This window comes from Tetrao urogallus (genome assembly GCF_951394365.1).
Source record: "Tetrao urogallus genome assembly, chromosome: 7".
Lineage (NCBI taxonomy): Eukaryota > Metazoa > Chordata > Aves > Galliformes > Phasianidae > Tetrao > Tetrao urogallus.
The window spans coordinates 10,117,931-10,145,862 of record NC_136820.1 but is presented as its reverse complement, the minus strand read 5'-3'; the positions used below and the strand labels follow the sequence as shown (position 1 = coordinate 10,145,862).

General features: G+C 42.0%; 2 protein-coding genes across 2 annotated transcripts; one reads left to right on the top strand and one right to left on the bottom strand.

Moving 5' to 3' along the window:
- Window positions 1-55: 55 nt before the first annotated feature.
- Window positions 56-27,786, bottom strand: ACAD11 (acyl-CoA dehydrogenase family member 11; the record flags this gene model as incomplete). The annotated part of the gene is made up of 20 exons (XM_079537973.1): window positions 56-170; window positions 653-762; window positions 1,205-1,321; window positions 2,604-2,758; window positions 3,585-3,656; window positions 3,865-3,950; window positions 5,927-5,993; window positions 17,271-17,369; window positions 18,529-18,636; window positions 18,751-18,889; window positions 19,272-19,349; window positions 21,211-21,334; window positions 21,469-21,575; window positions 22,253-22,374; window positions 22,911-23,058; window positions 24,177-24,341; window positions 24,553-24,714; window positions 25,829-25,954; window positions 26,205-26,304; window positions 27,650-27,786. 20 exons carry the CDS (start codon window positions 27,784-27,786, stop codon window positions 56-58), a joined length of 2,337 nt encoding a protein of 778 aa, XP_079394099.1.
- On the top strand, window positions 10,603-14,317 carry ACKR4 (atypical chemokine receptor 4; the record flags this gene model as incomplete). The annotated part of the gene is given in 3 exon segments (XM_079537974.1): window positions 10,603-10,647; window positions 10,651-10,679; window positions 13,246-14,317. Coding segments are annotated over 3 exon segments (1,146 nt in total).
- Window positions 27,787-27,932: the final 146 nt, after the last annotated feature.

Here is a 27,932-nt window from a genome sequence, read left to right as displayed (position 1 = left end):
AGCAGTGTTATCTTTTCTAAGTCCCCCATCCACGTGAGAGGGCTATCTGCTGACATCAGATTTTTGCAGTTAGCTTCTTTGATTGATCAAGTAGTTCCCACCTTGCAATTGTTGACAGATGAACTTCATCAGGCCCATCTGCCACACGTAAGGTCCGAATGTATGCAAACCTGTGCAGGGAGATCTGAATTAGGGGCAGAGTTCCAGCCCTGCTGCAAAAGCAAACCGGACTGGTCATGTTCTTCAGTCTTATTAAAAGAGCCACTGCATGGGAGACGTTGCAGCTGAAATCTTCTGGCAGGGCTGAGATGCATGTGCTGGAAATTCTGAAGGCTTCTGAAGGCCAAGGGATGCACAAGGGATTAAATAGAGCTTTAGAAACAGCTCCTCTATGCTGCACGTTAGGAGTAGTTTAGTTCCTTTGGCAGCTATGTGTGTGGGTTTTTTTTGCTATTTTGGGGTGGGTTGTCTGGTTATTGTTGTTGTTGGGATAAAGCATGGCCATTTAATAATAAAATTCAGTTTGTGTATGTGGGCACCTGGCCCATGACTTCTGGCTACTTGAGGTAAAAACAAACATGTACTGGAATTACACCATTATCTTATCTTAAAAAGAGCCCTCAGACAGCAGAGATAAGTCTTCCTTACTCACATAGAAGCCAAAGGAAAATCCTGGGAAACTCCAGCTCCACCACACACTTGGATTGCACAGTCAATCACTTTAAGCACAGCTCGTGGCACAACCACTTTGGTCATGGCTATCTGTAGGCAGAAGAGAACTTACTAATTACAGTTTCATAAGTGAGTATGTTTACTTAACAGTTCTACTGAAAACTGGTATCAGATTGTACAGTCTCTTGGAGGACTGAATGAGAGCTGTGCTGTTCCCATTCCTGTTCCAAGAAAGTCTCTAGGAGGGACAGCCATGCAAAACTATGCTGGTGTGCTAAGCCATACTTAAACTGTTTTAGTTTTCAAGTACATCTCACCAGGTTGAAGTCTTTAAGCTGAGTGTTTCATATACTCTCAGTAGGAGCAGCAAAAGCACACCCTAACAGTTTCCATTGCAACACGAAGCTGTACTCTGTGATTAGGCAGACTTCTAGCAACATGTTTTCACTTAATTTCAACTAGTTATCTTCTGAAAATGTGCAGGTATTCATCTCACAGGTCCTAGTCCAAGGCTGCCAAAAAAACAACTTACTTCTTTCCTAGCTTTTCTGTTGCCCAACGTGTCAATCTTGCTGGCTGTTTTCAGGGTAAGCAGTCGAGCTTGTTCTATGCTAAGGCGGCACTCAGCGATCCAGTGGGCAACAACTTCCTGCAGAGACAAAAAACAAAAACATTGAGAAAAAAGAAGCAGAAAGCCATTTAATGCCTTTTGCCTGGTCAGCTTAAGCCTGCCCTTAGGAAGACACCCACACTGCTCAGTCATTAAGAGACTCCAGATCCTGATCCACTCCCACTTCTGTGCCCATCCGCACTGCCTGCTACCTCTCTTCTTGAAGCCATTCAAGGCTGGTTTGCTTTCCCTCACTTGACACCACAACTCACAATCTTCCCTGTGCGACATGCCCTAGTATACAAAAATTTGGGAAGAGAGAATTCAATTCTGTTTTTCTTAAGCTAGTGGTGGTGTGTTATATATGCAGGCAAACAGCTGCAGGGTTGTGCCTGCTGCATTTATCTTCACAGTGATCCAGCAGTAGCTCCCTTGAGCCAAACTAAGCATGAAATACATGGTGGTTGCTTGTAACATGCTCCTAGCAGCCCCTCCCTGCTCTTAGCTCATTTCCCTGTGCAGCCCACATAGTGCATTGTTCATGTGATGCTTGTCAGTAAAAAGCCATTTGGAGCCTGAGCCAGCTTCAGGCATGCTCCTGGTGGGAGTGTGAATGTTGCAGCCTTGGCAGGAACAGCACTCACTTCAGTGCAAGGTCTGGGGGCTTGGTTTATAGCAGCAAAGGTGGTCAGAACCCCTGTGCAGGTTTTCAGACGCTCCCTCCTGCTGCCAGCTCCCAGGGCTGTCGCTTGCACAGGGGCAGGGTGGAGGTGATGGTCAGCCTGTCACCCCAGACAGCCACCAGCTTCCCCTCTCAGATGGGCAGAACCTGCTTCAGTTCTGCAGCTGTGTCCTGCCCCAAGGTGCTGCCTGTGGCTGCATCAGGGTGCCTGTGGTGAACTTCTGAGAAATGCAAGAGGGCGCCTCATCCAATTTTCACTCTGGTAGCGAAGGCAGGTTTGGCAGTGCTACAACTGGAAAATGTACGTGTAAGATTACTCCCTCTGGGTCTCCACAAGTTTTTTTTATAAGCAGTGCCAGACACTGTCTCAGCTTCCTCTTTCCATTGCCTTCACTTGTTTCTTTCCAGTAGTTTCTTTCCAATAGTCATCCCAGCTGTTGGGTAAGATTGAGGAACACTTGAAATGCAATAAACCAACTTTTAAAAGCTGATGATGGCCAGAGTGCCAACTTCTTATTCCTATTGATAAAAGATAGCAAGCATGCTCTTGTGCAACTGTATTTGAGCTCCAGATATGGGCAAAACAAAAGGTGATGGCTGGAATAGATGTGAATAGAGACAAGGTGAAAACATGCTTACGTGGTGGTACAATTTCTTCCCAAAAGTCTCTCTCTGTGCTGCACGCTGGCACAAGATCTCTAAAGCAGTTTCGGCTGCACCAATGGACCTCATGCAGTGATGAATGCGGCCTGGCCCGAGCCGACCTTGTGCTATCTCAAACCCCCTTCCCTCACCTGGGTGGAAAGAAAAACAGTCAGAGGCAGATCCCTTGATTTCTGCTTGAAGTGATCTATGGCTCACAGCAGAAGTGTCCACACAGCAGCAAAGCTAGAAATAAACTTTGAAGTTTATTTTGTGTAAGTGTTGTGCTTGTTTACCTACATCTATATTGACTCATTGTTAATACTACTCAAAAAGATCACCTTAAGATGGTTGCTGAGAGGGTTTGATTTACTCGATATAATTTAAATGTTAATCTCACACTGAAAAATGCATTTATAAGAAGCTAAGGGAAGACTTTTCCAAGTCCAAGAGTACTAAAGAAAGTTCTTTCAGCGCAATAAAAGTCTTTTTAAAAAGATAAAACTATTTAAATTGTCATTTTCCAATGGAGAGAACTAGAGCAAAACTCTCCCTGCAGAAGGTCACATTGCTGGCCTGCTCTTTCCTGCATTTTTCTTTCAGTTCCTCTAAATCTGCAGCTACCCAGGCTTGGACGGCCACAGACTGCAGCAGAAAGCTCTTTTTTTTTAAAGTGAAGTCCATGAGGACTGGTGTGGGGGAAAGAACATCATCTACACTTTCTGCTTTGCCCCACACCCAGGAACTCACTTTTGCATAACAGCTACAGCTACGTCCTTCCTTCAGTCATCATTTTGCTCTCAGCAAGTTAGATCCAAGCAGCAGGCAGACTGCCAACCACAGCTGGACACACCTTATCTAAGGAATCCTCCATTAAATGTTTACATTAATTTCTGGTGATTCATAAAATAAACCACCGTTTTTGTACATCTGATTTGTTGCTGTACATATTAAGGAGCAATTAATACTGAAACTCACCCAGTATTATATTGGAGACAGGTACTCGTACATCATTAAAATGTACCTCAAAATGTCCTCCGTGGATCTCATCTACAGGTACAGAGAAAACAGCAGCAGGGTAAATGAAGGAGAATAATGTCTATGCTTAAAGAAAGCAAAACAAGAGGCCTTCAATTCCTAATGCTTTCTCTACATGCATTTTACTGGTCTGTTTCATACCCAACACTGATCAGTACTACTACAGCTCCTGGGACGGCTAACAGTAACAGATGCACAGTCAGTAACTCCTAGCACCTACCCATGTAGCCAAACACCGAGAGCGGTCGTATCAGCCTCACTCCCGGGGTGTCCATGGGGACAATGATCATGCTGTGCTGCTTGTACCTGCATCAAGACAGAAAGTACACATTGTGGTTAATTTTTAGCCTCCTCTCTGTCCTATTCCCTCACTTTTTTTTATTTTTACCCTCAATTTAGCAGTTGCATACATGTTTTAGTTCTGCATATTGCAGCCATCCTGTCTGCATGCAGTAGTATGGCACATGCATGGACCACCAAATATACCACTGCCACCTAACATACCTTGAATGAAAAGCTATTCCCTCTCCACCTCTGCAATGCTCTACCATCTGCTTCTGTCTCATACAGTCCATTTCCTCCCCCAGCCTTCCTTCTTTGTTCTCAGAACATGTTTATCATCATCCTCATTTCAGCTTGCCTATAGTTCAGGAAAGTAATCCTTTTGTTTAAACGCCTCCAGGACATTTAAGGAGGGTTGTCAGTCACACGGGACTGGAGGTGATCTCCTGAGTCCCTGAGCTCCAGCTCTAGAAAGCAGCATCCTGTCATTCCCTCCATCAACCTTTGTGCAGCTTCCAAACAGCCCAGCATATGCCACAGCTCGCACGGCTGCTGGACAACCCACCCCTGGATCCTGGAAAACAAACAATGCTTATTTCCCCGGGGAGCCTAAACACGTCCAAAAATTTCTGATCATCACTGGAATTTGGGCTACGATCCAACTTAGAGACAAACATTTCCAGTTGTATGTGCTACAAGGTGCATGATTTCAGCAGGCCCCGTTGCAAAGCATTTTACACGTGGCTTTTGCAAGAGGCAGTTTTAGCATGGCACTAACAAACAGCTGAACAAGATACACTGCATTATTTACTTGAAACAGAAAGAAGTGAATATTATATTCACATATATTCAGCTACACAATGAGGGGAAATAGCTTTAAACTGGAAGAGGGTAGATTTAGACTAGATATTAGGAAGAAATTCTTTACTGTGAGGGTGGTGAGACACTGGAACAGGTTGCCAAGTGAGGCTGTGGATGCCCCCTCCCTGGAAGCATTCAAGGCCAGGCTGGATGGGGCCTTGAGCAACCTGGTCTAGAGGGAGGTGTCCCTGCCTATAGCAGGGGTTTGGAACCAGATGATCTTAAATCCCTTCCAACCCAAACCATTCTATGACTCTATGATGTAGGAATGCAATCAGAAGGTCTGATTAAAGATGTGCAATGGTGTCACTGCACATAACTTCACAGAAACATCCCCATGTTTCAAACTTTTTATATCTGCAGATAATTTTTTCTGAAAAACCTAGTTAATAACCTTAGTAGGTCTCTGATATGTCTCATGTACTCATTCTGTTCAGGAAAATTCTGAAAGGTTTTGGTGTTATTGTTTAAGCAAGCAGTTCTTGTTAACTGCTTTCATAAATCACACTTAGAAAGTAAATTGTAAGCCTGAGACTTGAGAAACTGCAAATTGAAAGGAAAAAAAAAGGAGCATGCTACTGTTGAAAGGATGCAACATTCCACAAAGTGTCAGGTGCATTCACGTCATAAACTTCCATCACTAAGCTAAACCCTTCTCACAAGCTAACACACGCATTCTTCCCCAAATACAAGGATTCAGCATATGAGAATGAGAGGCAAAATTCAAAGGAGTGATTTTGGGTGGCCCTGCATGGAGCCAGGAACTGGCCTGCATGATCCCGGAGGCTCCTCCAAACTCAGGTTACCCTAAGAATTTCCTGATCCAATCCATCATCACTCAGCTGCACAAGAACTGCAGTGAGTGCAATGGAAGGGGAAGCCTTAGGATGCAAGTTGGTGAAAAGGTCGTGAGGTTTCAGTTATCAGAGCTGACCAAAACAACAAAAAAGATCAGGATCTCAGTCATCTGTATTTTTAGCTAAACACAGCCAAGGGTTCAGAAGTTCTCTGCAAGTCACAGCCACATCTAACCAACCAATCAAAGCAATTAATGCTACCTCATCTAAAGCTTTTGCAAGCAGTGGCACCTCCTGAAAACAAATTATAGGCAGTTCTTTGAACCTCCTAAGAATCCTTACCTGGATGCTGAGGAATTCTTGGTTTTGCCCATTACAATTGCAACTTTGCAGTTTGGGTTCCCAGCACCTTAAAAAAGTCACAAACACAAGAATAGTTTTCAATATAAAAATCTCAGTGTACAATCAAATGCAGCTTCGTATGGACAAATCTTTCCTTTCGTGCTGCAGGAACAAAGGAATGCAATCTACTTCTGTGTTTATACTCTGAGTAATCAGACAGTAAGTAACAAAATCCATCTCAATCAGACAGTAACTAAATCCATCCTATTGCTTAATATGAAAAAGGGAGTCAACTTGGGAGGAGAAAACCAAAAGCCAAATATCCAACCCTCCAGGGTCCAGCTCCACCATCTTTTCTGAAGAAAAGAGAACAAGAAGGAACTTGAATCCATTTACTTCTGTCTGCATTACAGCTTAACGTGTGACCCAAAAGCAAACCTGAAGCTGTGACGCTGCCATTTCAAAAGCAAAACTTCTCAAAGCTGTGAAGACTGGAGGAGCTGTATGGGAATGAAATGTCAACCCCATGACAGCCCTTGAGTTGTGCAAATAAGACTACTGAAGGCTTCCACTGACAACTTTGCTATTACTTCAGCAGCTCTGGAATTAGGGTTTTGCTCCCCCTTATGCGTATGGTTTTAGTTTGTGCTTCAAAAAAGATCTCATTGTAAATAGTTATCTGAAAATAATTTGGTAGCACTTCAAGCCATCAATACACACCTCTGTACCATTCTAATGTACAAGTCCTAAAAGATTTGGCCATTGATTAAGGTGCCATAATTCTAAGAGACCTGATCCCCACTATTTTTTCCTTTAAAAGTTTCCTTGTACCAAAGCATGCTCCCATTCCTTTCAATGTCTCACGCAGGCAACAAAGGGAAGGAAGGGCAGGCTTATACTTGACATATGTAACTATCGGCAGCACCTTCATCTCTATCACAAGGGAGATGTCAAGCTCCACAGAGATTCAAAGATTTAACGCATGCCAACTTCAGGTGTTTTGATGTCAGAAACAAAGAAGGCTTTGTAGCTTTTCTGGCAGCTGTTCTCACCGGGTTTGGAAGCCTCCAGTCTACACAGTGCAATCAGCTGGCTGTGAGATGAGCTGCTCCCTTATGAGAACCACAGCTGTGATGGGCAGGGAGTGGGAAGAGAGATTTCTTTCATTCTACCAAACTCTGAGGGCCAGACTGCTGGTTGTCTGCCTTCCTCTTCTGCAAAATATGCTCTTCGTCCGCTGGCCTCAAAGCACAGTTATTTGTGGCCTACAGGCTGCACTACACCAACGCACTGAAATAGCTGAATGAAAAGCTGGCATGGGAGGGGATCAATCAAACTAATTCTCACTAGAATTTCAGATAGTTGACTCCTCTGGACAAATACAACAAGCAGGCAGTGAGCCCCCACATAGCACACGATACACCTTGCAGCATAGCACCATAAAAGGAGAAATGCTGTATTCATGAGCAGCATTCAACTTTTTTCCCCAAAGAATTGCACATGTGGTTAAACCACATTTATCTTGGTGCGGTTTACAACAAAGGTTATTTTCCGGAATCACGACAAACAGTTTGTAAACTATCTTCAAGTTATATCCCTGCTTCAAAAAGGGCAGCATTCCTCCGTTCTATGTAAAAACAAACAAAAAAAAAAAAGCAGAAGTTGAACTTAGTGAGGAGTTCACTGAGAAGGAGACGTCTGGCGAGGAGTTCTCAAGCAGCAGCAGTAAGTTTCAAATGAACTTTTCATCCATCTGTGCACAGGGAAGGAAGACAGCTTCCTGGCCATTCCCACTTCTCAGAGCTGTTTATCCAACTCTGAAGTCCTGGTGCAGTGTAGGTCTCCGAAAGACTGCATCGCTTTGAAAAAACGCAGACTGCCTGGATGGAATAAACCCCTCATTTATAAATGGCATTCAAACGTTCCTTATGGAATTCCAAGAAGCTGCAGGAGGATGGGGTAAGAGGCAGAGACGCCTGTCCTTTTGGCAGGAGTTAGCAGTAGTTTCGCAAGAAACAATTCAACAAAGAGAAGTAAGAGAGGTGTTAGGTGAGTTTTAAGCATAGTTCCACACAACCTGTCCACAACTTTTATACCACAACACTGCTACATTTGGAGACACTGCAAGTTTAAGCAACTTTCTGTATTTTTAAACCCTTCAGACATCGGCATAGGCAAAGACAGGGATATTTAAAAATGCACTCCGGGGGTTGATCAGAATCCTACCAGTTGCCTAATCACTGTTACCAGAGGGCATAAGATACTCAAAATACTGACCTTCAAAAAATTAACTTGCATACGGATTCTTCTAGGTAAAGAATGCTGAATGTAGCATAGACACGAACAGCACAGACTTGACTTTAAAGAGCTGCTCTACAGCCTGGTTTCATAAGCTAGTAACCATTTTTCAGTGTCCAGCCTTCAAATGTTTGGCTAGGGAGACTAAGGCAGGACAATCTACTACCTGAATATTCAGAATACCTATGACTTTTGTCATGTTGGCTGCTGACTGATAAGCCTGCTGGGTTACGTTACCCTTTCCAGCTAAAGATCATAGAATCATAGAATGGCCTGGGTTGAAAAGGACCACAATGATCAACTAGTTTCAACCCCCCTGCTGTGTGCAGGGTCGCCAATCACCAGACCAGGCTGCCCAGAGCCACATCCAGCCTGGCCTTGAATGCCTCCAGGGATGGGGCATCCACAGCCTCCTTGGGCAGCCTGTTCCAGCGTGTGACATTTACTGGCTTGGCAACTTCCTAGAAAGGCACTGATGAACAGATGATCCAGACTGTCCTGCGAGATGCCAGGTGGATGGCAGTGTGGTACTGGTTACCGTCAGTGAGATCTTCCAATGGATACAAAAGGACCACCCTCCCAAGAGGTATTTTCTACTTTCTGGCACACTTGCAGTCCTACAGTTCTCTCCAGATAACACTGCTGGACACCCAACGTATGGTAAAGGTTATAATGGGCTCTCAAGGAAACAGGAAGCCAGACAGTGCTGGGGATCTGCAGAAAATCACCAGAGGCGACTCAGTTCTGCACTGAGTGTGGCCACTACTTACTCCCAGCCTGAGTTCACAGCCTCTGATGGCACCAGTGAAGGCAGCTGCAGAGTTTAGGAATGTTTTCTTCCCTCTCCTCCATCTTCCAGATCTCTAGGAGCTTTCTCAGTTCTACCATGATAACTCTATCTTGATGGAGACGGTATTAAGACAAAGATAATTCCAGAGAACTGAAAGATTCACTTATTTTAAAGAGATACAGCCAGGCCTCTGAAGCAGTGACACAAGTTGCAGGAAGCAGACATGCTGGAAGCAACCCAAATATCCTTATCTATGGCTGTGGGGAAACACCACAGGGCTATGACAGCTCAAGATGGAAACTACAGAACTATGCACAGACACTGCAGAATTCTTTCTTTAGCTTTTAATTCCTCTCCCAAAATATTCTTCTTTTTTGTTGTGAATGTAAATGAAGCTATAAGAATCTGCCTGTTACTTTCTTTGCTGACCACAATAAAGAACTTTTCCTTTCCCATGTTCCAAAATACTCAAAAAAAAGACTGATGACTGATTCAGCCACAGCAAGTGGGTTGATTGAGCCAGCATGGCAAAAAGCAAAAACTGACTTGTGGTCTGCCTAACATCTCTCCCTGTTCGACATCAATACTGCATTTACTGAAACTCACAAGGATACAGGAAAATCCAAACAGAATAAAAACCCTGGGAGATCACAAGGGACTCCTGACACTCTGCACAGGGTAATTCTTGCACAAGAAGCCAACTTGAGCTGTACAGATCATGGAAATCTAAGCAAGATCCAGCCTTCTTAGGAATTCTTAGTACAGGTAAGTTCACACCTCAGTGCAAAAGCAAAATGTCTGCATGCAAAGCTCAGAACCTTTCCATCCTTCTTTTCCTGTAAAAGTATCAACGCTTTATAGTACAGGCAATACACCAAAAGCAGAAGAAACATTGCCTCAAAGGAAACAGCATTGTTTATTTTTCTTCTACAACACCTGCCTTGCTTACAGTTCCTATAAAAACACATTACCAAACAGTGACTTGATTATGAGCCTGACTGGCAACATCCAAGGCCCTGAGAACTCTCCCGCAGGGTGCAGGGCTATCTGCTCACATACTTGTTGATTCTTTCATATCTTTTAGGTATCACATTCCTAGTTTCATCCCACAGCACAATACTGGATGAGAAAACTCCTCTGTCTCACAAAAAGCAAATTTATCTTTTCGTTGTTACTAAAACACAGCATATAAGGCTCTCTTCAATCCTTCTACAGGTAGCCATCAAAAGCACTGCACTGCTCTGATGAAACAATACAGTGACTCCCTGCTGGCAGCTGCCCCAGACAGATCTCTTCTCTTTTTCCTCCTCTTCACATTTTAAATGTGTAATTTGTCAAAAGCCTCTTGATTACGTGAAGCATATCTGGACAATGTTGAGAAATAAGAAAAGAGCACTGACGTTCCAGAGAACATTGCATTCAGGGTTGAACAGGAAGGAAAATAGGAAACGTGAGAGTTCAATAGGAAAGGTTCCAAGGAAAACAGGATTTGTTGTTGTTGTTGTTATTTTTTTTTTAAACTGGCAAATCAAAACGAAAGTGCAACTGCCTTCCAGATCGAGGGTGTGGTGCTTACTGACAAAATGTAATGCGTCCGACCAAGTCAGACCATTCCACTGAAGCACATCTCACTTAGAGCATCTCCTGCCAGCCTGCTGACAAAAGGTTAGTTCTGCTTTATTTCTTACTGCTCTGTATACTAAGTGTGATATGTTTACAAATAGAAAAGCTAGGTTTTACTCTTAATTAGGTCAGCTTTACAGAGAGATATCATTTCCAATGTTAAAATTCAGTTATTTCGGTCAGACAGGTTACTGCTCAATGCATTAGGAGGAACATCTGTTTAAACTGGGAGCATTAACTTCATTCAATATGTGCTTGTACAATCCCACATAGAGTTTAAACAGACAGAAACACTGAATCTGTGTCTAAATGGAAGGTTGGAATAATACCATGCCGTGCTGTCTGTTAAGAAAACTGTATCTCCTAGAAAATAATACTTGAAAAAGCAGCCAAAGTTCTGAGCTGCTTGGGTAATTGTGGGCAGTTTTGTACATGGTAACATTCCTTGTATGTGAGAATATTCCTTTCTGTGCACAACATCCTGAGGTGTCTACAACTGTAACACTCAGCAGACCCACACTGCTTTTATCTTACAAGGAATCCCACTCACAGCACTGTGTGGGATGGAGGCTAAGTCCCTTCCACTGCCATTCAGCAGCTCCGCAGGACAGCAGGGCTTTATGCAAAGTGCATGCACGTGTGCCTGAGCAATAACACAGGCAGGAGTGACAAATATGAAGAAGTATGCTAGCCAAAACATCACTTTATTTTTAAGAGAGAAGTATCAACAGCTGAACACTACATATCTCTTTCCATCACGAAGTCCAGTCAGCCAAAATGATGTCAGGCAAGAGAGCAAGCTCCCTGTCACAGCCAAAGTGCTTTGTGATACCTAGACTTCTGAAAGTTTGCACCAAAATGTTTATCATTTTGCTTTCAAGAAAATCTGCCTGTGATCCAATTTGATTAAGTGTTCCCAGACGGTTTCTGCAGCAACAGTTTAGATTACAGCCCAAGCTTTTCAATTAAAGTTTTATTTTTCTTCTAGCTTTGGCTAAGAGCATTAAACTTGTCCTGTAGTCTTCTACTAAAAAAAGAGACATTCACAGCTGATGTCTGATTCTCTCCTCAAAGTACTGTAAAGCTGCAAAGGATTACCCCCGCTGAGAAATCCTGCTAACAGACACTGCCAGGCACAAATAGGTAACCCTTGCCAAAGTAAAGAACGGAATTCCATGACTTCCCATTCCGCACACTTCAGTTGGGCAGCAGTACATGACAGATTGCAAGTCTTAAACTGAGAGTAATCATTGTTTAAAGTTTAATGAAAGTGTTTTGAAATGTTAGAAGAAAAAAAATAATCCAACAAAGTCATAAAGAGTGAAAGCCAAACCAAGCAGTTAATTGCCACCTGGAACAGTTTATAAAATGTATATAGCAGATTCACTGAATATATACATCCATATATAACTTGTAGAATCACAGAATGGCCTGGGTAGAAAAGGACAATTATCAACTAGTTTCACCCCCCCCTGCTGTGTGCAGGTCACCAACCAGCAGCCCAGGCTGCCCAGAGCCACATCCAGCCTGGCCTTGAATGCCTCCAGGGGTGGGGCATCCACAGCCTCCTTGGGCAACCTGTGCCAGTGCCTCACCACCTCTGTGTGAAAAACTTCCTCCTAATATCTAACCTAAACCTCTCCTGTCTCAGTTTAAAACCATTCCCCTTTGTCCTATCACTATCCACCCTTGTAAACAGCCCCTCCTGTTTATAAGATCCCTTCAAGTATTGGAAGAAATATCAAGTAAGAACAGAAATTATTAATTTCTGTCTGTTTAATCAATCTGTGTTCCTGAATATGACATCAGTCAGTAGCTTTTTTTCCTGGCAAACACAACACGTTAAAATATTTTTGAGGAGAAAATTTAGCAACCATTCATTTAAACCTTATCTAAAAAACAGTGCTGGCATTCAGTTTGCCAAGATTGAAAAAAATAAACATGAAGTGGTAAAAGCTCTGTGCAGAATATCTGACAAGGATCTGTTTTCTTTAAATTGACCTCAAATTCTGAGACACTGCAGAAGGTGAGAAAGGGCCATGTGATTTTCATCCTCAGCAGTTCTTTGCTAGTGCCATGAACAAATCTTAATGCCATTTATTTACAGGGAACGTGGCACTGCAGTACTGTAGTTTACAACTGAAAGAAGTTCAGCTAATCACTTAGAGAACCAGCTCCTAGAGAAGAAAATTATTTAGGACATGACTTGCTGAAGACTGAAGATGAGAACATTTAAACTTCAGTCTTAAACAGGCAGTGAGGATACAGTCAGTGTTTACAAAATGAATTCATCATGAAATAGGACTTGAAAAAACAGCTGAAGTTGAGAACTGTTTGGGTGCTTGTGGGCAGTTTTGTATGTGGTAGGATTCCTTTGGGTGCATACCATCGTGAGCTGTCTCCAGCGGCAAGATCCATGGTACCCACATTGCTTTGATCTGTAGGAGCAGACTAAATTCAGTCTGTTCCACAGCCATTCAGGAATTGACTCCATAGGACAGCTGTGTTTTACGTATCAAGTTTTAAAACTTGAAGCCCATATTATTTCTTTGATGTCTTCCCAACCATACCCCCTTCCCCCCCCTTTTTCTTTTTATTTGACTTTCAGCTTTGCCATGGGCTGGGTGAACAACTCAACGGATTACTGGATTGAGGATGATGAGCATTACCTCAACTCTGATATAGATTACAACACATACGAGTTTCTCTGTGAAAAAGAAGATGTGAGAAAATTCATGAAGGTATTCCTCCCTGTGTTGTATGCATTGACTTTCACTGTTGGAGTTGCTGGAAATTCATTAGTGGTTGCAATTTATGCCTACTGCAAGAAACCAAAGACCAAGACAGATACGTACATCATGCACCTAGCCATTGCTGATTTGCTCTTGCTCTTTACGCTCCCCTTTTGGGCTGCAAATGCAGTGCAGGGATGGGAACTCAGAAACTCAATGTGCAAGCTCACTTCTTCCCTTTACACCATGAATTTCAGCTCTAGCATGCTGTTCCTGGCCTGTATCAGTGTGGACAGATACAGGGCCACCTCCCAACGTCATGGAAGAGCTGGAAAACACTGCAGCGTTACCAGCATCTGTGTCTGGCTGTCTGCCATACTGCTCAGCATACCTGAACTGATATTTAACCAAGTCATGAGACACAATAATAGGAATGAATGCCTTCCTGTATTTCCAGCGAACATGGAAACACTTTTAAAAGCAACCATTCAGATCCTAGAAGTTATCCTGGAGTTTCTGCTTCCTTTCCTAGTAATGGTGACCTGCTATTCAGTCACTGCTCGGGCAATCTTTAGATCTGCAAACACTAAAAAATCTAGACCCTTCATGGTTCTGCTGGCAGTAGTGGCTGCTTTCATAATTACCCAACTACCTTACAACATAGTTAAGTTCTGGCGAGCCATAGACAGCATCTACCTATTGATTACTGACTGTGAGGCAAGTAAAACCATAGACATTGCACTCCAGGTCACCAAGAGCATAGCTCTGTTTCACACCTGCCTCAACCCAATTCTGTATGCCTTCCTGGGTGCTTCTTTTAAAATGCGTGTTATGAAAATAGCAAAAAATTATGGGTACTGGAGAAGACAACAACAGCATGAAGTACCTGAAGAAATCTCTATGAATTCTGAAGTCCGTACTGAAGAAACAATTAGCTTCACTATATAGACTGTTCCTTTCATTATCTTAATCAAAATAGGGATTACTTACTAACCTGGGGGCTATTATTTCGACAGCTGTTTCTCTGCAAGTCATCTTTCACATGAATTTTGAAGCCTGCAGACAAGCCAAGACACTACACTGGAGTTCAAAAATGGAACACAATCAAAATTAAGCCAGGCAGGAAAAAATACTGAAAATGCTGGAAACAATCAAGGTATTTATTAAATAATTTTTTAAAAAAAGCAGCAAACAAAAGAAAACAAAATCAAAAGGGTCACAGCAACAGAATATTAAATAGCTGTGTAGTGAAAAATCAGCACACGTCTAAACAACCAATTTAAAACAGAAAAGGAAAACATCAGCAATAAATTGACAGTAGAGGAACCTTTGTACCAAAATTCAATAATCTTATGTTTCTCCAACTGCTCTGTAAAGCTTCACAGCACTTGACTAATAACTCACTTCCATTTTTTTCTCCCTAGTTTTCACTCCAGAGACACAGGTGCAGCTTAAAATGAGATATTAGTTCACAATTGAGAACTGAGAGAAGAAAAAAAGTAATTTTCTATGTGCCTGCACAAACATATAGCAACAAGAACAGCCCCCACGAGAAACACTAACTCCTGCTCTGTAACTACCAAAACCAATCTTTCATCTCTCCGTTTTCTGCTCATCCTAAATTTCAATAAGCCCAGTGGCCAACAAGAGGCACATTCCAGATCTCTTTAAACGTAAGATGAAACATGAATGTCAAGGTAATGCAAGCAAAGCAAGAGCAGAAATGCTCATTTAAAGTTAACCTTCAGACACTGGGCCTGGAATTTTTGGTTGGAATCTGTAAAATAATGAGATAGGGAGGTAACTAAAGCCTTTTAAAATATGCAAAGATACAATAAAATATACTCAGTGTGTATTGCAGTGTGTACCAGTGTGACTTGCATTTTTTATATGCTTTGCTTTGTTTGAGTAGGTACTGGCATCTCTAGCATAGGGTTTAATCACTCAAAGGATAAATTACTTGCTTTGTGAATGAGAGGGATTCTGACTCCACACACACTCATGACTGGTGGGTATCTACAATTTCTCCACTCAGGTACCAAAAGCTGTCTGCTGCCACCAATGGTACTGGGGTGGAGATTCCAGGAAAAAGATAAATAAACAACTGCAGTTTTCCTATTTATCTCTTGGAGGATTTAAAATACATTGACAAATTAGCTTTCTAAACACATCAAAACAGCGTTATTTACAGCATATTCTTTCAGCCTCCAACCATCCTGCAGGCTCTAATAAAGAGCTTATGAAAGACAACAAGAACCTCTCCTTTTCAGACAATGTTCCTAATTACATAATTGTAGACTGAAAGAAAAAGCTCTACAATGACAGACAACAAACAACTGTAGCATAAGCAAGACACAAGCTTTTTCTCTCTGTTGAGATAAAAAAAGCCTTTAGAACTTTTGTCCAGTATTTTGAGGAATAGTGGAGCAATTAGCAATGCTTGACACACGGCCTACGCACACATCATCAATCTGATATACTTAAACCAGACTAGATTTACTGTAAATGAGCAAAGCATGCATTGGTAATAATCTCCAGTCCTTCCATGATGCAAAGGACTTCCTGTGTGAGTGAGTTATATTTGTTTTCACATGTACAGAGTGATTGCACCTGGAGTGATGTTCTGACCGGGCTGTCAGGCTCCAGGCAATTCCCAAACATCCAAGGTCTGTATGTTCACCCAGACTCGAGAGAAAAAATAAACAACTAGATCACCCATTTCTACCCCCCCTGCTATAGGCAGGGACACCTCCCTCTAGACCAGGTTGCTCAAAGCCCCATCCAGCCTGGCCTTGGATGCCTCCAGGGAGGAGCATCCACAGCATCCGTGGGCAACCTGTTCCAGTGTCTCACCATCTTTCCAGTAAAGAGTTTCTTTCTAATATCAAATCTAAATCTACTCTCTTACAGTTTAAAGCTATTTCCCCTCGTCCTGTCACTACCTGCCCTTATAAAAAGTTCCTCCCCAGCTTATGACACACATAACTCACCCAAGCCATTTTGTGATTCTGTGAAATCAATTAAAGAGTAATATATTTTGTGCACGACCTCCAAAAGAACTTTCCCATTGCTCCATCAGGAGCTGCAATTCATAAGTGGGAGATACTGTCCCAAAGCAAGGGTAGCAGCTAGCAGCCAAGCGATGCTTTCAGGTTGAGACACCACGCCTCCCTCTGCCTCCAGATCTGCACTGCTAGGAAACTGAGTGAGCCCTATCTTCTGGTGAGTCTCGGTATTGCACATCAATCTATGCATGGGAGCCGGCCCACACAAAGGTACTTAAATGAAACATTCACGTTTCACTCAGTTACCAACTCAGTTTATCTGGTTAGCTTCCAAACTTTCAGTGAATGATGATGTTTCAGAATAGGTTGCTCGTATTTTGGTAAGCAAACACGCACACCAAAAACAGTACTCCAAAGTCAGGGACATTCAGCACTTACAGTTCAACCTACTGATTTTTCTGGGAAGTTTCTTGTTAAAAAAGAAAAATCCCCTTTAAGAAGCAGACTATCAGCATCACAACTAGATTAACAATCAGCCACAGTTTACCGGAATGCTACAATACACTCAAATTTCAAACACAAGCTGCCAAAGACAGTGTCATAAAAACTGTTCTAAGACTAACGACCATAAACATGTAAGTTACCTAAGGGAATGAGGTATACTTTGAAGAAAAATACCAGCATTCGTTCTGCAAACTAAATTAAGAGGTTCTAAAACAGATCCAAAACCACAAATTCTGCTTTTTCCGTTGTTTTACCTTCAACTGCCTTTACTCAAGAAGAAATTTTCCAATTCAGAAATGGAAAAGCAACATTTCAGATTTTGTAGTTATTTATTCCAACTCTTAAGGAGAATTTTAGACTTAGTCACTCCTATGCAGTGTTTCTGTACTTACCACTGCTCCACCATTTCTTGCCATTAATCACGTAACTGCTGCCATCTCGCTCGATGCTGCACTGCATATTGGTGGCATCACTCGAAGCCACATCAGGTTCTGTGTTAAAGAAAAAAACAACACAACCACTGAATTAAGAATTCAAGCTGTAGTACCACCACCACCAACACGTGGATTTAGATATACCCTAAAAACATCACCGTTCTGCTCCCAGTGGAAAATGCTGTTTTCAATACCTCACTCTGCTGTGGTCAAAGACTTTCTATTTTCTGATGACATGTTATTCATAGCCAACTTAAACTTGCTGGCTGTTGAACTCAGACTTCCCTTTATAGTACACAGACTTCTTCTTTTCCTAATGTTTTAAATCCTTCCTCCCCCAATCTATTTGCAGATAACAGTCATCCTTTTCAACCTGTGTTCCCCCAGGCTTTTCTCAAATGAAAATAAAGAAACTTAAATGACTCTTCTGATGGATTATGAAATAAAGTTGCCAGAAAAGCATCACCAATGATCATCCACAACAGAGAAGGTTATCATCTTTCAAGGGAAAGAATCCTCTCCCATTTGGTGAACAGTGACACCTGGCTCTGCAAGGCTGAGTTTTCTCGACTCCTGTTGATGCAGGAAGATCAAGGTTCTGACATCATATATTCAAAAGCTACATTTCTAAATGAAGGGCCCACTTTTCCAGAGATGCCACAAGCTTTGAAGATCAAACAGGAATATAATGCTGAGCTACCAACATAAAGCAAGCGCAAAACCACAATACTTATCAAAATCACCAGACTTGTACCTATGTTTCCACAGAACCCAAAAACACATTATGAACCAGGATAAATTCTAAGTCTGGCTCATACAATAAAATATATTTTACTACAACTAAAAATAAACTGAAAATATACGGAAATCGTAATTTGGCAGAGTATGAGAAATAGTCAGTATGAGGGAGGGGCAGCAAGGTTGATTCACTTTGTGCTCATATCCTAGAGATGACTTCATATTCAAACACAATCACAGATATCACAGAAATTTCAGTATTAATTTCTCAGAATCATGAAATGGTTTGTGTTGGAAGGGACCTCAAAGATCATCTCATTCCAACCCCTCCACTGCAGGCAGGGCTGCCAACTACTAAGTCAGGGATTAGACCAGGCTGCATTCTCTAACACATAAAACTTATGATTTTATACTTTTTACATGTCATCGTCAAATTTCTGCCATGTGCCTCTTATTTTCTTCTGGAACAAAAACTTACCTGTCATGCAGAAACAAGAACTAATCTTCCCTTCTAGAAGGGGCTCCAGCCACTCTTTCTTTTGCTCTTCAGTCCCATACATGTGCAGGACCTCCATGTTTCCAGTGTCTGTGAGAAACGAGTGGTTACGTTTATTTCTTCAGACACACAAATGGTAAGGCATTAGATGCCCAATGTTTTTAACGCTCTCAGTGCCATAATTAAGGCACAGTGTTTGCTAACCAGGTGCCTGACAGTTGAAAATCTCAGGAGCAAAGAAGCGCTTCCCTGTTTCCTCAGCTATTAGTGCATAGTCAAGCTGGCTGAGACCGCTGACCGCTGGGAGAAAAAGATTCCACAGACCTTCTGCTTTGGCCATTTCCTGTTCAGAGAATCAGCAGGGAAAAACATTAGCAAATCATCTTCAAACAGCAATGAAATTCTGTCTTGCTGCCCATTTTCTTCCTTCCTATGTCTAACACGCTGTCCAAAGTATCTGATGGCTTTCCTCAGTAGCTATTTTCAACAGCTACAGCTTTGAGTTAAAGTTCAGATGTCCACCTCACAGAACTCACAGGCTGCTTTTTTCCTCTCTCATTTGTGTCTCACAACTCCTTCTGCACACTTTCTTCTTTTCCTTTTGCTTCCTCACTGTTCCTTTCCACACAGATGGGATAACTTCTCCAGCAGCACACAACATTTCTTAAGGTCCGTGCCTGTTTCTTTTACTGCGAGAGCGCTCAAGAATATTTACCATCCCATACCTTCAGCCTCTCAAGCACTGGTGGTTTCTTCCATCTTTCCTCAGTATTTCCATGTTTAGCATAGTATTCTGCTATTTCCTAAGAGAAATAAAGTTTGTTTAAATTAACAGCACCTATAACATACACAAATTATGTTCTCTTTTCTACCCCTACACCTCAGTGTACCACAATGAAATATTCAGCACAACTTTTTATAGTTGGTTTCATTACAAAATGTTGTAATTGCAATCATTTCATTTTGCAAGATTTAAGATGCACCATGGAGATGACCCCAATCATCGGTACGTTTTTTCATACATGGAAATGGTTTGCAGACATTTAACGCGTGCTGACAACAGCAGGTCAATGTTTTCTGACCATAAACACCACTGTTGACCAGCAGCACTACATGAGAGAAACAAACCCCAAATTAAAACCACAAATAGAAGCCCAAAGTGCCGACACCTAAACATCAGGTTTCCCATATATTCAGATATATAAACTCATTTATCTTTTTTTTAATATAAATTTGAAAGATACACTTGTTTTCTGTCAGCTGTTTAACAGATTATCGAAACAGTCATCTCAAGCATCAACGTTTAGTTACTAAGTAAAACTATGTATTTGTAATCCTAGTGTTCTATAATGTCCAGCACTCCTTCAAAAGTGCCCTAGGACCTGTTTTAGAACAAAGAAATTAACATCTAACAAATGCAGAATTTACAAGTCCTGACTCACATTTCACAGAATCACAGAATCACAGAATTGTAGGGGTTGGAAGGGACCTCCAGAGATCATCGAGTCCAACCCCCCTGCCAAAGCAGGTTCCCTACAGCAGGTCGCACAGGTAGGCATCCAGGCAGGTCTTGAACATCTCCAGAGAAGGAGACTCCACCACCTCCCTGGGCAGCCTGTTCCAGTGCTCCGTCACCTCACTGTAAAGAAGTTCTTGCGCATGTTTGTGCGGAACTTCCTATGCTGCAGTTTCCAGCCGTTTCCCCTTGTCCTGTCTCCACTCACCACTGAGAACAGCCTGGCCTCGCCATTCTGCCCCCCACACCTTAGATATTTATAGACCTGGATCAGATCCCCTCTCAGTCTTCTCTTCCCAAGGCTGAACAGACCCAGTTCACTCAGCCTTTCCTCATAGGAGAGATGCTCCAGGCCCTTCACCATCTTCGTGGCCCTCCGCTGGACTCTTTCCAAGAGATCCTTGTCTTTTTTGTACTGGGGAGCCCAGAACTGGACGCAGTAATTTCCCATTACCAGAAATAATTTACAAGCCCAACTCTACTCATCCACAGAGCTTTCATGGCTATCTGTGGTTCATTTGTTTTTAATCAAGTACACATAATTACTCTGAGGGTTCCTCAGACAATTCAAAATTAGTTACAGAAGGACTACTGAGAAACTTTGATGTGAAGAATTTCAACTGTTAGACAGCCTGTCTTGATTATACTTTCTTCTTGGAACTGAAAAGCAAATTAGCTCACAAGGAGAAAGGGAGAGAAAAACAAGTGGGATTTAGAACACACGAAGTTGAATATTGTCTGTGAGGCCCCTAAAGAAAAGAAGCACAACTCTTGCTGGAAATTAGCATCTCTACATGAGAATGAAAGACTTCAGAGTTTTTGTTAAAGGTATTTCATAAAATACCTTTAAAAATGACTTTGGTTTTGTTGGTTTTTAAGTACACCTTAAACTTCAAAAAGCAAAAAAGTTTTAAAAGTAACTTTTCAATGCATATAACACTTTAGATCTGCAAAAAAAATCACATTCATAATAATGATTTCTATTAATGTTCTGCAATACCACAAACAGCACTGCATGAAAAAACAAGGCTGCTCTTGAAAGGAGAAAGAAAATACACAGGGACATGACTTCAGCACATGGTTTTACATTCTTATAACCTCTGCTCATAGAATGCTCATTTATAAATAGGTTTACAAAAAGCTTTTACCTTCTCAGCTGGATATATGTGCTGCTTCATGAACTGCTTTACCTTCAGCAGCATCTCTTGGCCTCTCCTGCTTTGATAGAACAACTCTCCAGAAGTACTGTGCTGCATGTTGCTGAAAGACAATCTAAAGAACACCCAGTGCACTAATTAAGACCAGATTTTCCCTCACAATGATATAAGCTGCCTTATACAGGCATTTAAATAAGTGAAGCTGTAAGTTCTGCCTCACCTCTGACCAGTAGTTGAAACCAATGTTACCTTTTTGAGAGCTCTAACCCTTTTTCTGCCAAAGGCTTCACCATCTTTGCAAATTCATGGCTATTCTCTGCAGAAGCATTTCCAATGAGATATCTAGCATATATACCCTACAACCAAAAAGAAAGACAAAATTGGTATAATTGTGTACTTAAACATGTCTCTTTTAGATTGGTGATTTCTTCAACTATGAAGTTACACTTAAATATACACATTCTTAACTGGGGGGGAGGGAAGAGCACTCAGATGGATTTTACTGGGATATGATGCTGCTTTTGGTGTATTTCTAATATAATAGACAGGAATAGAGAAAGTTGGACAAGAACAAAAAAAAACCAAGCCAGACAGAGGAGCTGTTAAAAACCCTGAAGAAAATCATAAAAATTAGTAGAGCCAAATGAGTGCACCTGTATTGGATACTATACACAAGCCAACAGACAGCAATGCACACGTTGTTATTCACAACTATATTAACTACACACATACACAGACTTACTCCAAATTAGTAACAGGCAGTTTACAACACATTTGGTAACCTTATCATAGGCTGCAACTACAAAATAGATTCCTGCTCTACAATGGCTGAATATCTCATGTTATGTACTTCATGCAGCAAGAATTCTGTCCTAGAGTTCACAGTCTTAAGCATCTAAAAGATACTGCTTCTAAAGGGACAAACTGAAATACCTTTCCTGTTATTGTACAATACTTCAGCATTTGAAAAATCTGACCAACCTACATATACTCATCATCAAAATGTGACATTTCAGAAAAAAGGGAGTATTACCTGGGATATCCCTGCCATTTTAAAATATGACAAAGCAAGAAAAAAATTCAAGTTTGGGATTGTAGTGCTAATACCCCGGCAGCGGCAGTAAACAGAAATCAGTTCTTCAAATGAGGGATTTTCTACAAAAACAAAAAACAACAGAGTATTTTAGAATGCTCAGCCTTTACTAGGATTTACCTCATCCTTCAAACATTTGAGTCATTTTGTTAATACAGTAAAAAACGTAACATATCATTCCTCACGTGCTCAGATAAGGAGAGTGAAAAGGAAACAGGTGTTGCAAGAATTCCACATAAACCTCCCTCCACTTCCACTTCAGTCAGGAAATCCACTGCACCACAGTTTTGTTTTATTTTGGGTTTATACAAACATCACCAATTCGTATTTAAATTTCAGTTTTCCCCCATTATCTCTAAGAAATGTTCAAAATAACCTTTTGTAGAATTAATGTACTGTGGCAAACCCAGATCCTACTAAAACAGAACTACCTTATAACAATCAGCACATCTCCTACAATGAAGGAAACTACAGAAGAGCTCTTTTCCAATTGCAAAATGATGTACTTATTAACTTTTTACTGTTGTTTGTTAAAGTAATCTATCAGATAGAAATCAACCATAGAATTCAGTTTGACAAAACGACTGTAACTTCATACCTATGGTGCCTTTGAAATTGAAGACAGATCCTCGACCCGGGACATTCAGAGATGTAGGCCAAAAGTAGAACTGAGCAGCATATGCTAAATCTGCTAAAGGATGACCAGTGGTTGAAAGTTCCCAGTCCAGCACTGCCAACACACGAGCCTTAAATAAAAATAAAAGCCTCAAATGAGTTATAAGAATGAAGGATCTGCAGATGGACAACAGACTCAGTATCCAGGAGCTTTATTGCTTTGAAATTAAAAAACATGCACCGTAGCTGTCTACAGCAAAAGTAGTTTCATACAGCACTATGTAAGGATCTGCAAAACATGAACATTTACCTAGTGGCAGAAAACTACACCTTTTTCCACTGAAAATCTCCTTCAAATTATACATTTTTGAGTAATACTTCTTCTGTCAGAGAATTCTAAACTGTTCTAGTCAAAGAACCAACCAGCATCTATCTGCTGATCTATGCACAAGTGTGAATCTGTGTGATCTGTGGCTTTTCCATGAAGGGGGTCAGAAATTCAGTCTCCCTGTGTCAAGGCAACCTCTTGTGAGACTTCTGGGCTGCCCAGGGAACAGATGACAAAGCGGACTGAGTCTGCACACAGCCACAACTCTGATATCCAGCCACACTACAACCATCACTGCAGCGCAAACTCAAATTCCATCTTTATAATTCCAACTGTAAGTTAAATTCTATACATTTTGTAAAAAAAAATTCTTATCATTTCACATCCCAGCAGTTCTATGAGAAAAGTAAGCAGAAGTATATTACTGCAACTATTTTACTGCTAAGGAAAATACAGATCCTTTGCTCCTGCTCATAACCAAACATCAAAAACAGACCCCATACTGATAGTACAGCGACACAGAGCAAACCATGACTAGAACATCCTTGGGAATGCCCCATAACATGTACAAACAACAAAATCATAGAATGGCTTGGATTGGAAGTGACCTCAAGGAACATGAAGCTCCAACCCCTGTGCTGCATTCAGGGCCACCGACCTCCATATCTAATACTAGACCAGGCTGCCCAGGGCCCCATCCAGCCCAGTCTTAAACACCTCCAGGGACAGGGCATCCACAACCTCTCTGGGCAGCTGTTCCAGCACCTCACCACTTTCTCTGTAAGGAACTTCCCCCTGACATCCAACCTAAATCTTCCCTCATTCAACTAAAACCATTTCCCCTTGTCCTGCCATTATCTACCTTGTAAAGAGTCAGTAATGGAGAACAAAGCACAAAACGTACAAATACATTTCAGATACCTCCGTTGGGTGAAAAATGATGTTATCTATTCTGAAGTCCCCATGAATTAGGGCTTCTTCATCATCATCAGGTGGTAAGCTGTTTGCTAACCACTCGGCTAGCTCATTCATGGCAGGAATATCCGTATGAGCAGCTGCATCGTATTGCTTTTTCCAAGTTGATACCTGAAACAATACAAACACTTTAATAGCATTACAGAATTTACTTGGAACATAGCAGTAACTTCATACCGTGCCCTGGTATTTAACCATCTGAAGATGCTGAATCGCTAAAATACGATGGTTACTTTTACACGTAATTTAAGTTTAACAAATCAGCTTGCAAACAAAATATTAAAGACCTGACGAAACGAGAGAATTATTCCAAGAGCTGTACCTGTCTTCTGCAGTATCCTGGTCCTCTGCCATATCCTTGGAGACCCAGTGACCGCAAGTCAAAGGAGTGCAACTGAGCCAAAGTTTCTATCATTGCGAGATACAAAGCAGAACGCTCTGCTGGGCCCACCTCAGGCAGCGAGAGGTCTCGGAAGATGCGACCCTGGAAACATTGCAAATCAGATACTTGGTGGGATGCAGGCATAGACAAAGAGACATAAAGGTAGATGTTTCAGCAGCTAAAACAAATGCAGTGAACCCATATTCCCCGTACAATAAAAAATTCCTTCCTCATTTGTCTTATTCTTTGCCCATGATAGATGAAGGGTATAACTCAGTGTTTTTTTTCTTCATACCCTTCAGTTAATACATTAAATACGCTTATCTCACAGCCCATGATCTTCCCACTCTCTTTTCTTTTTTTGCATGTGCTGTTGTTTTATACAACCTGAAATCATTTGAGTGCTCTTCCTCAGATCCCAAATTTCAGACTATAATTAAGTATCCCAGAACACTCAAGAGACAACTGGATATTTTCACAGCCGTATTTCTCAGGGCTTCAGCTCTCCATACAGTCTGAATTTCACAAAACCCTGCACTATGTGTTGGCACACATCACAACTTGCCAAACAAGCACAGCCTCATAGAAGAGGATATTATGAAAGAGGCCTAAACTCAAATCTTCCTCCCATGAGAATAAAAAAACGGTACCAGCAGACTTAAACTCAGAATCAACCAAGTTCAACAGAAACAATATCAACTCAGCCACAGCATGATTAGAGCGATGGATGGCACAGCTATGCTATGTTCTTTCTCAAAGTCGTGCTTGAGATGGAATCCTGCTTGCTTTTAAAGGAAAACATGACTGTACATAGATTAATGTTATCAGTAACAAATGGGTTCCGTTTGTTCCAAGAATCCAGAATAACTTTGCAGCCTGACTGTTATGGCTGAGTTATGAGTACCCTTTTCAGCAATATGAAGACATTTCACAACATTCATCTGACAGCATGAAGGAGAAGATGTAAATAATGAACTGTATATTTTGGCAGAGCTGGAAACAAGCTCTGGAGAACCTGAAATCAGTAAGAATCTCTGATAGTTAATACTTATCAAAAATATGATTGGATTAATTATATTGGTATGCCTTAATACACAGCTGCATGTACCAAACTTCAAAGTTTAGTAAAAGCTGAATAAGACTAGTAAGTTCTAGACAGCTTAAAATCTGCTTGTAGTAGGGAGAAGAAAGAAATCTCTCAGATTGGCTGACCAACCTGCACATGCTGCATCACGTAAAACTCTGTTCCAATGACAGAAACATCACTGCAGTACAACAGGGGTTCAGGGACTGGAAATCCAGCTGAAAATAAGGCTTTCTGCACACGATATTCTCTATCAACCTGAAGAAGACATGGAAAATAAGGTTCAGTGAAAAGCTCCTAAACATAAATCATCTTACTGAGTACAGTTAATGACAATCTACCCTCTTTAATGTTTAATCAAGTGTACAGCATAGAAAATTGGAAATGATTCAAGTAATTCACTGCACTTTTAGACACCTTCAACTGAAAAAGGCTGCATCACCTTGTACAAGAACTTAGTCCACCTGCAATACAAAGTGTTTGGAGCTTGCTGAGGAATGTTACCTACCTTGTGGGCTCCAGGCAAAAGGGGGCCATGGGGCTTCTTCCTGAGCACATAGGCCCGCCCATCCTTCTGAAGATAAAAGGTTGGATTTGACTGTCCTGAGCTACAAAGAGAAAGACTGTAATTACTTACTACGTAGATGCAAATTTGCAAACTTAATGGAAATGGTGCAAAGTTCACCATGACAAGGCCTGAGCAAAATGGCAAGACACAGAAAAGAGTTTTTTCCTCAAGTTTTGTTTCAAATATAGTCTTACAAAGATGCAAGTGATAGCCTACAAAATCAGAAGCCATAGGCTGTACTGCTACACCTAATACGAAAATATCTCTTCGCCGCAGAGTAGTCAAAGATAATTTGTTCTCCTGTGAAATGGGGACAGTATTCACCTCTTCACCCTAAAGAGACATCATTAAAGTGATCGAGTTTTCAGGCAAAATTCACACTAGCCCACAACTATATTTTTCTTCGGTGAGCTGTATTGTAAACAATGTAAGCTGAGAAAAAGCTCTTTAAACCACTGATGAATTCTAGCACCATACCCCCTTGTGTTCAGGCCTGGCCATCTATTTGGATACATAAGCTATTCTTAGGGGACTGCCTATAGCAACTATTATGTTTTAAAGAATAAATGTCGCAGTGACAAAGAATCCTAAGAATTACACGCTTCTCCACAGTTATATAAGAGCTTACTTAAACCCATCCTGACACACTGCCCATCATAGCCCAATCAAGCTCACTGATCACTACCTTCCTCAAGGACCTGAGCTCACCTATATGCTATTCTCTCCTCATTCTTTACTGTTTTTAAGACCTATTCTTAGTTCATTTGAAGACTGTACAAATATTGGAACACCAAAATCAAGCAGGCATTTCCCTTCACGCTCCTCAGGACATTTCCCTCCCTCTGGAGAGGGACTTTTTATAAGAGTGTGTAGCAACAGGACGAGGGGAAATGGCTTTAAAATGGAGGAGGGTAGATTTAGACTAGATATTAGGAAGAAATTCTTTACTGTGCGGGTGGTGAGACACTGGAACAGAGGCTGTGGATGCCCCCTCCATGGAAGATTCAAGGCCAGGCTGGATGGGGCTGTGAGAAACCTGGATTAGAGGGAGGTGTCCCTGCCTACAGCAGGGGGTCAGAACTAGATGATCTTAAAGGTCCCTTCCGACCCAAACCATTCTGTGATTCCTGTTATTATGCCTCTAATACATTCCTGAGCGTTTTTATCTGTCGAGCGTTTGAAGCGCAGATTCTCGACGCGTTCCCTGAACTCTGACAAAAGTCCGCCAACACTGCTGGGCTGCGGCGACCGATCCATGTGTGTGAAAGGTCCCCGCAGCTAACTCGGCCTTCCCGAAGCGAACTGCCGAGGCGGCTCAGCACACGGTCGGCTGCAGGCCGCCCTCCCCAGCACGGGCGCCGAGGGCCTGCGAACGGCCTCCTCACCTGTACTGCCTGACGGACAGAGCCCCCGCGGGCTGCTGGGGGAAGCCGGGCAGGCGGCGGCACAGGTACCGATCCAGGCCGCCCTGATCGAAGCGGTGCTGCCGCCGCACCTCGCTGGTGCCCGGCTCCGCAGACATCCCCGCGCCGTGCCGACGGGGGCAGCGCTACGCCCTCTACGCAGCCGCCCACCGCAGCGATACGCTCCCCGCGCAGCGGCCGCACACCCGCCCTCGGCAGCGCTACCGTTCTCACGGATCCGCCCGCCGCAAGCGATACGCCCTTT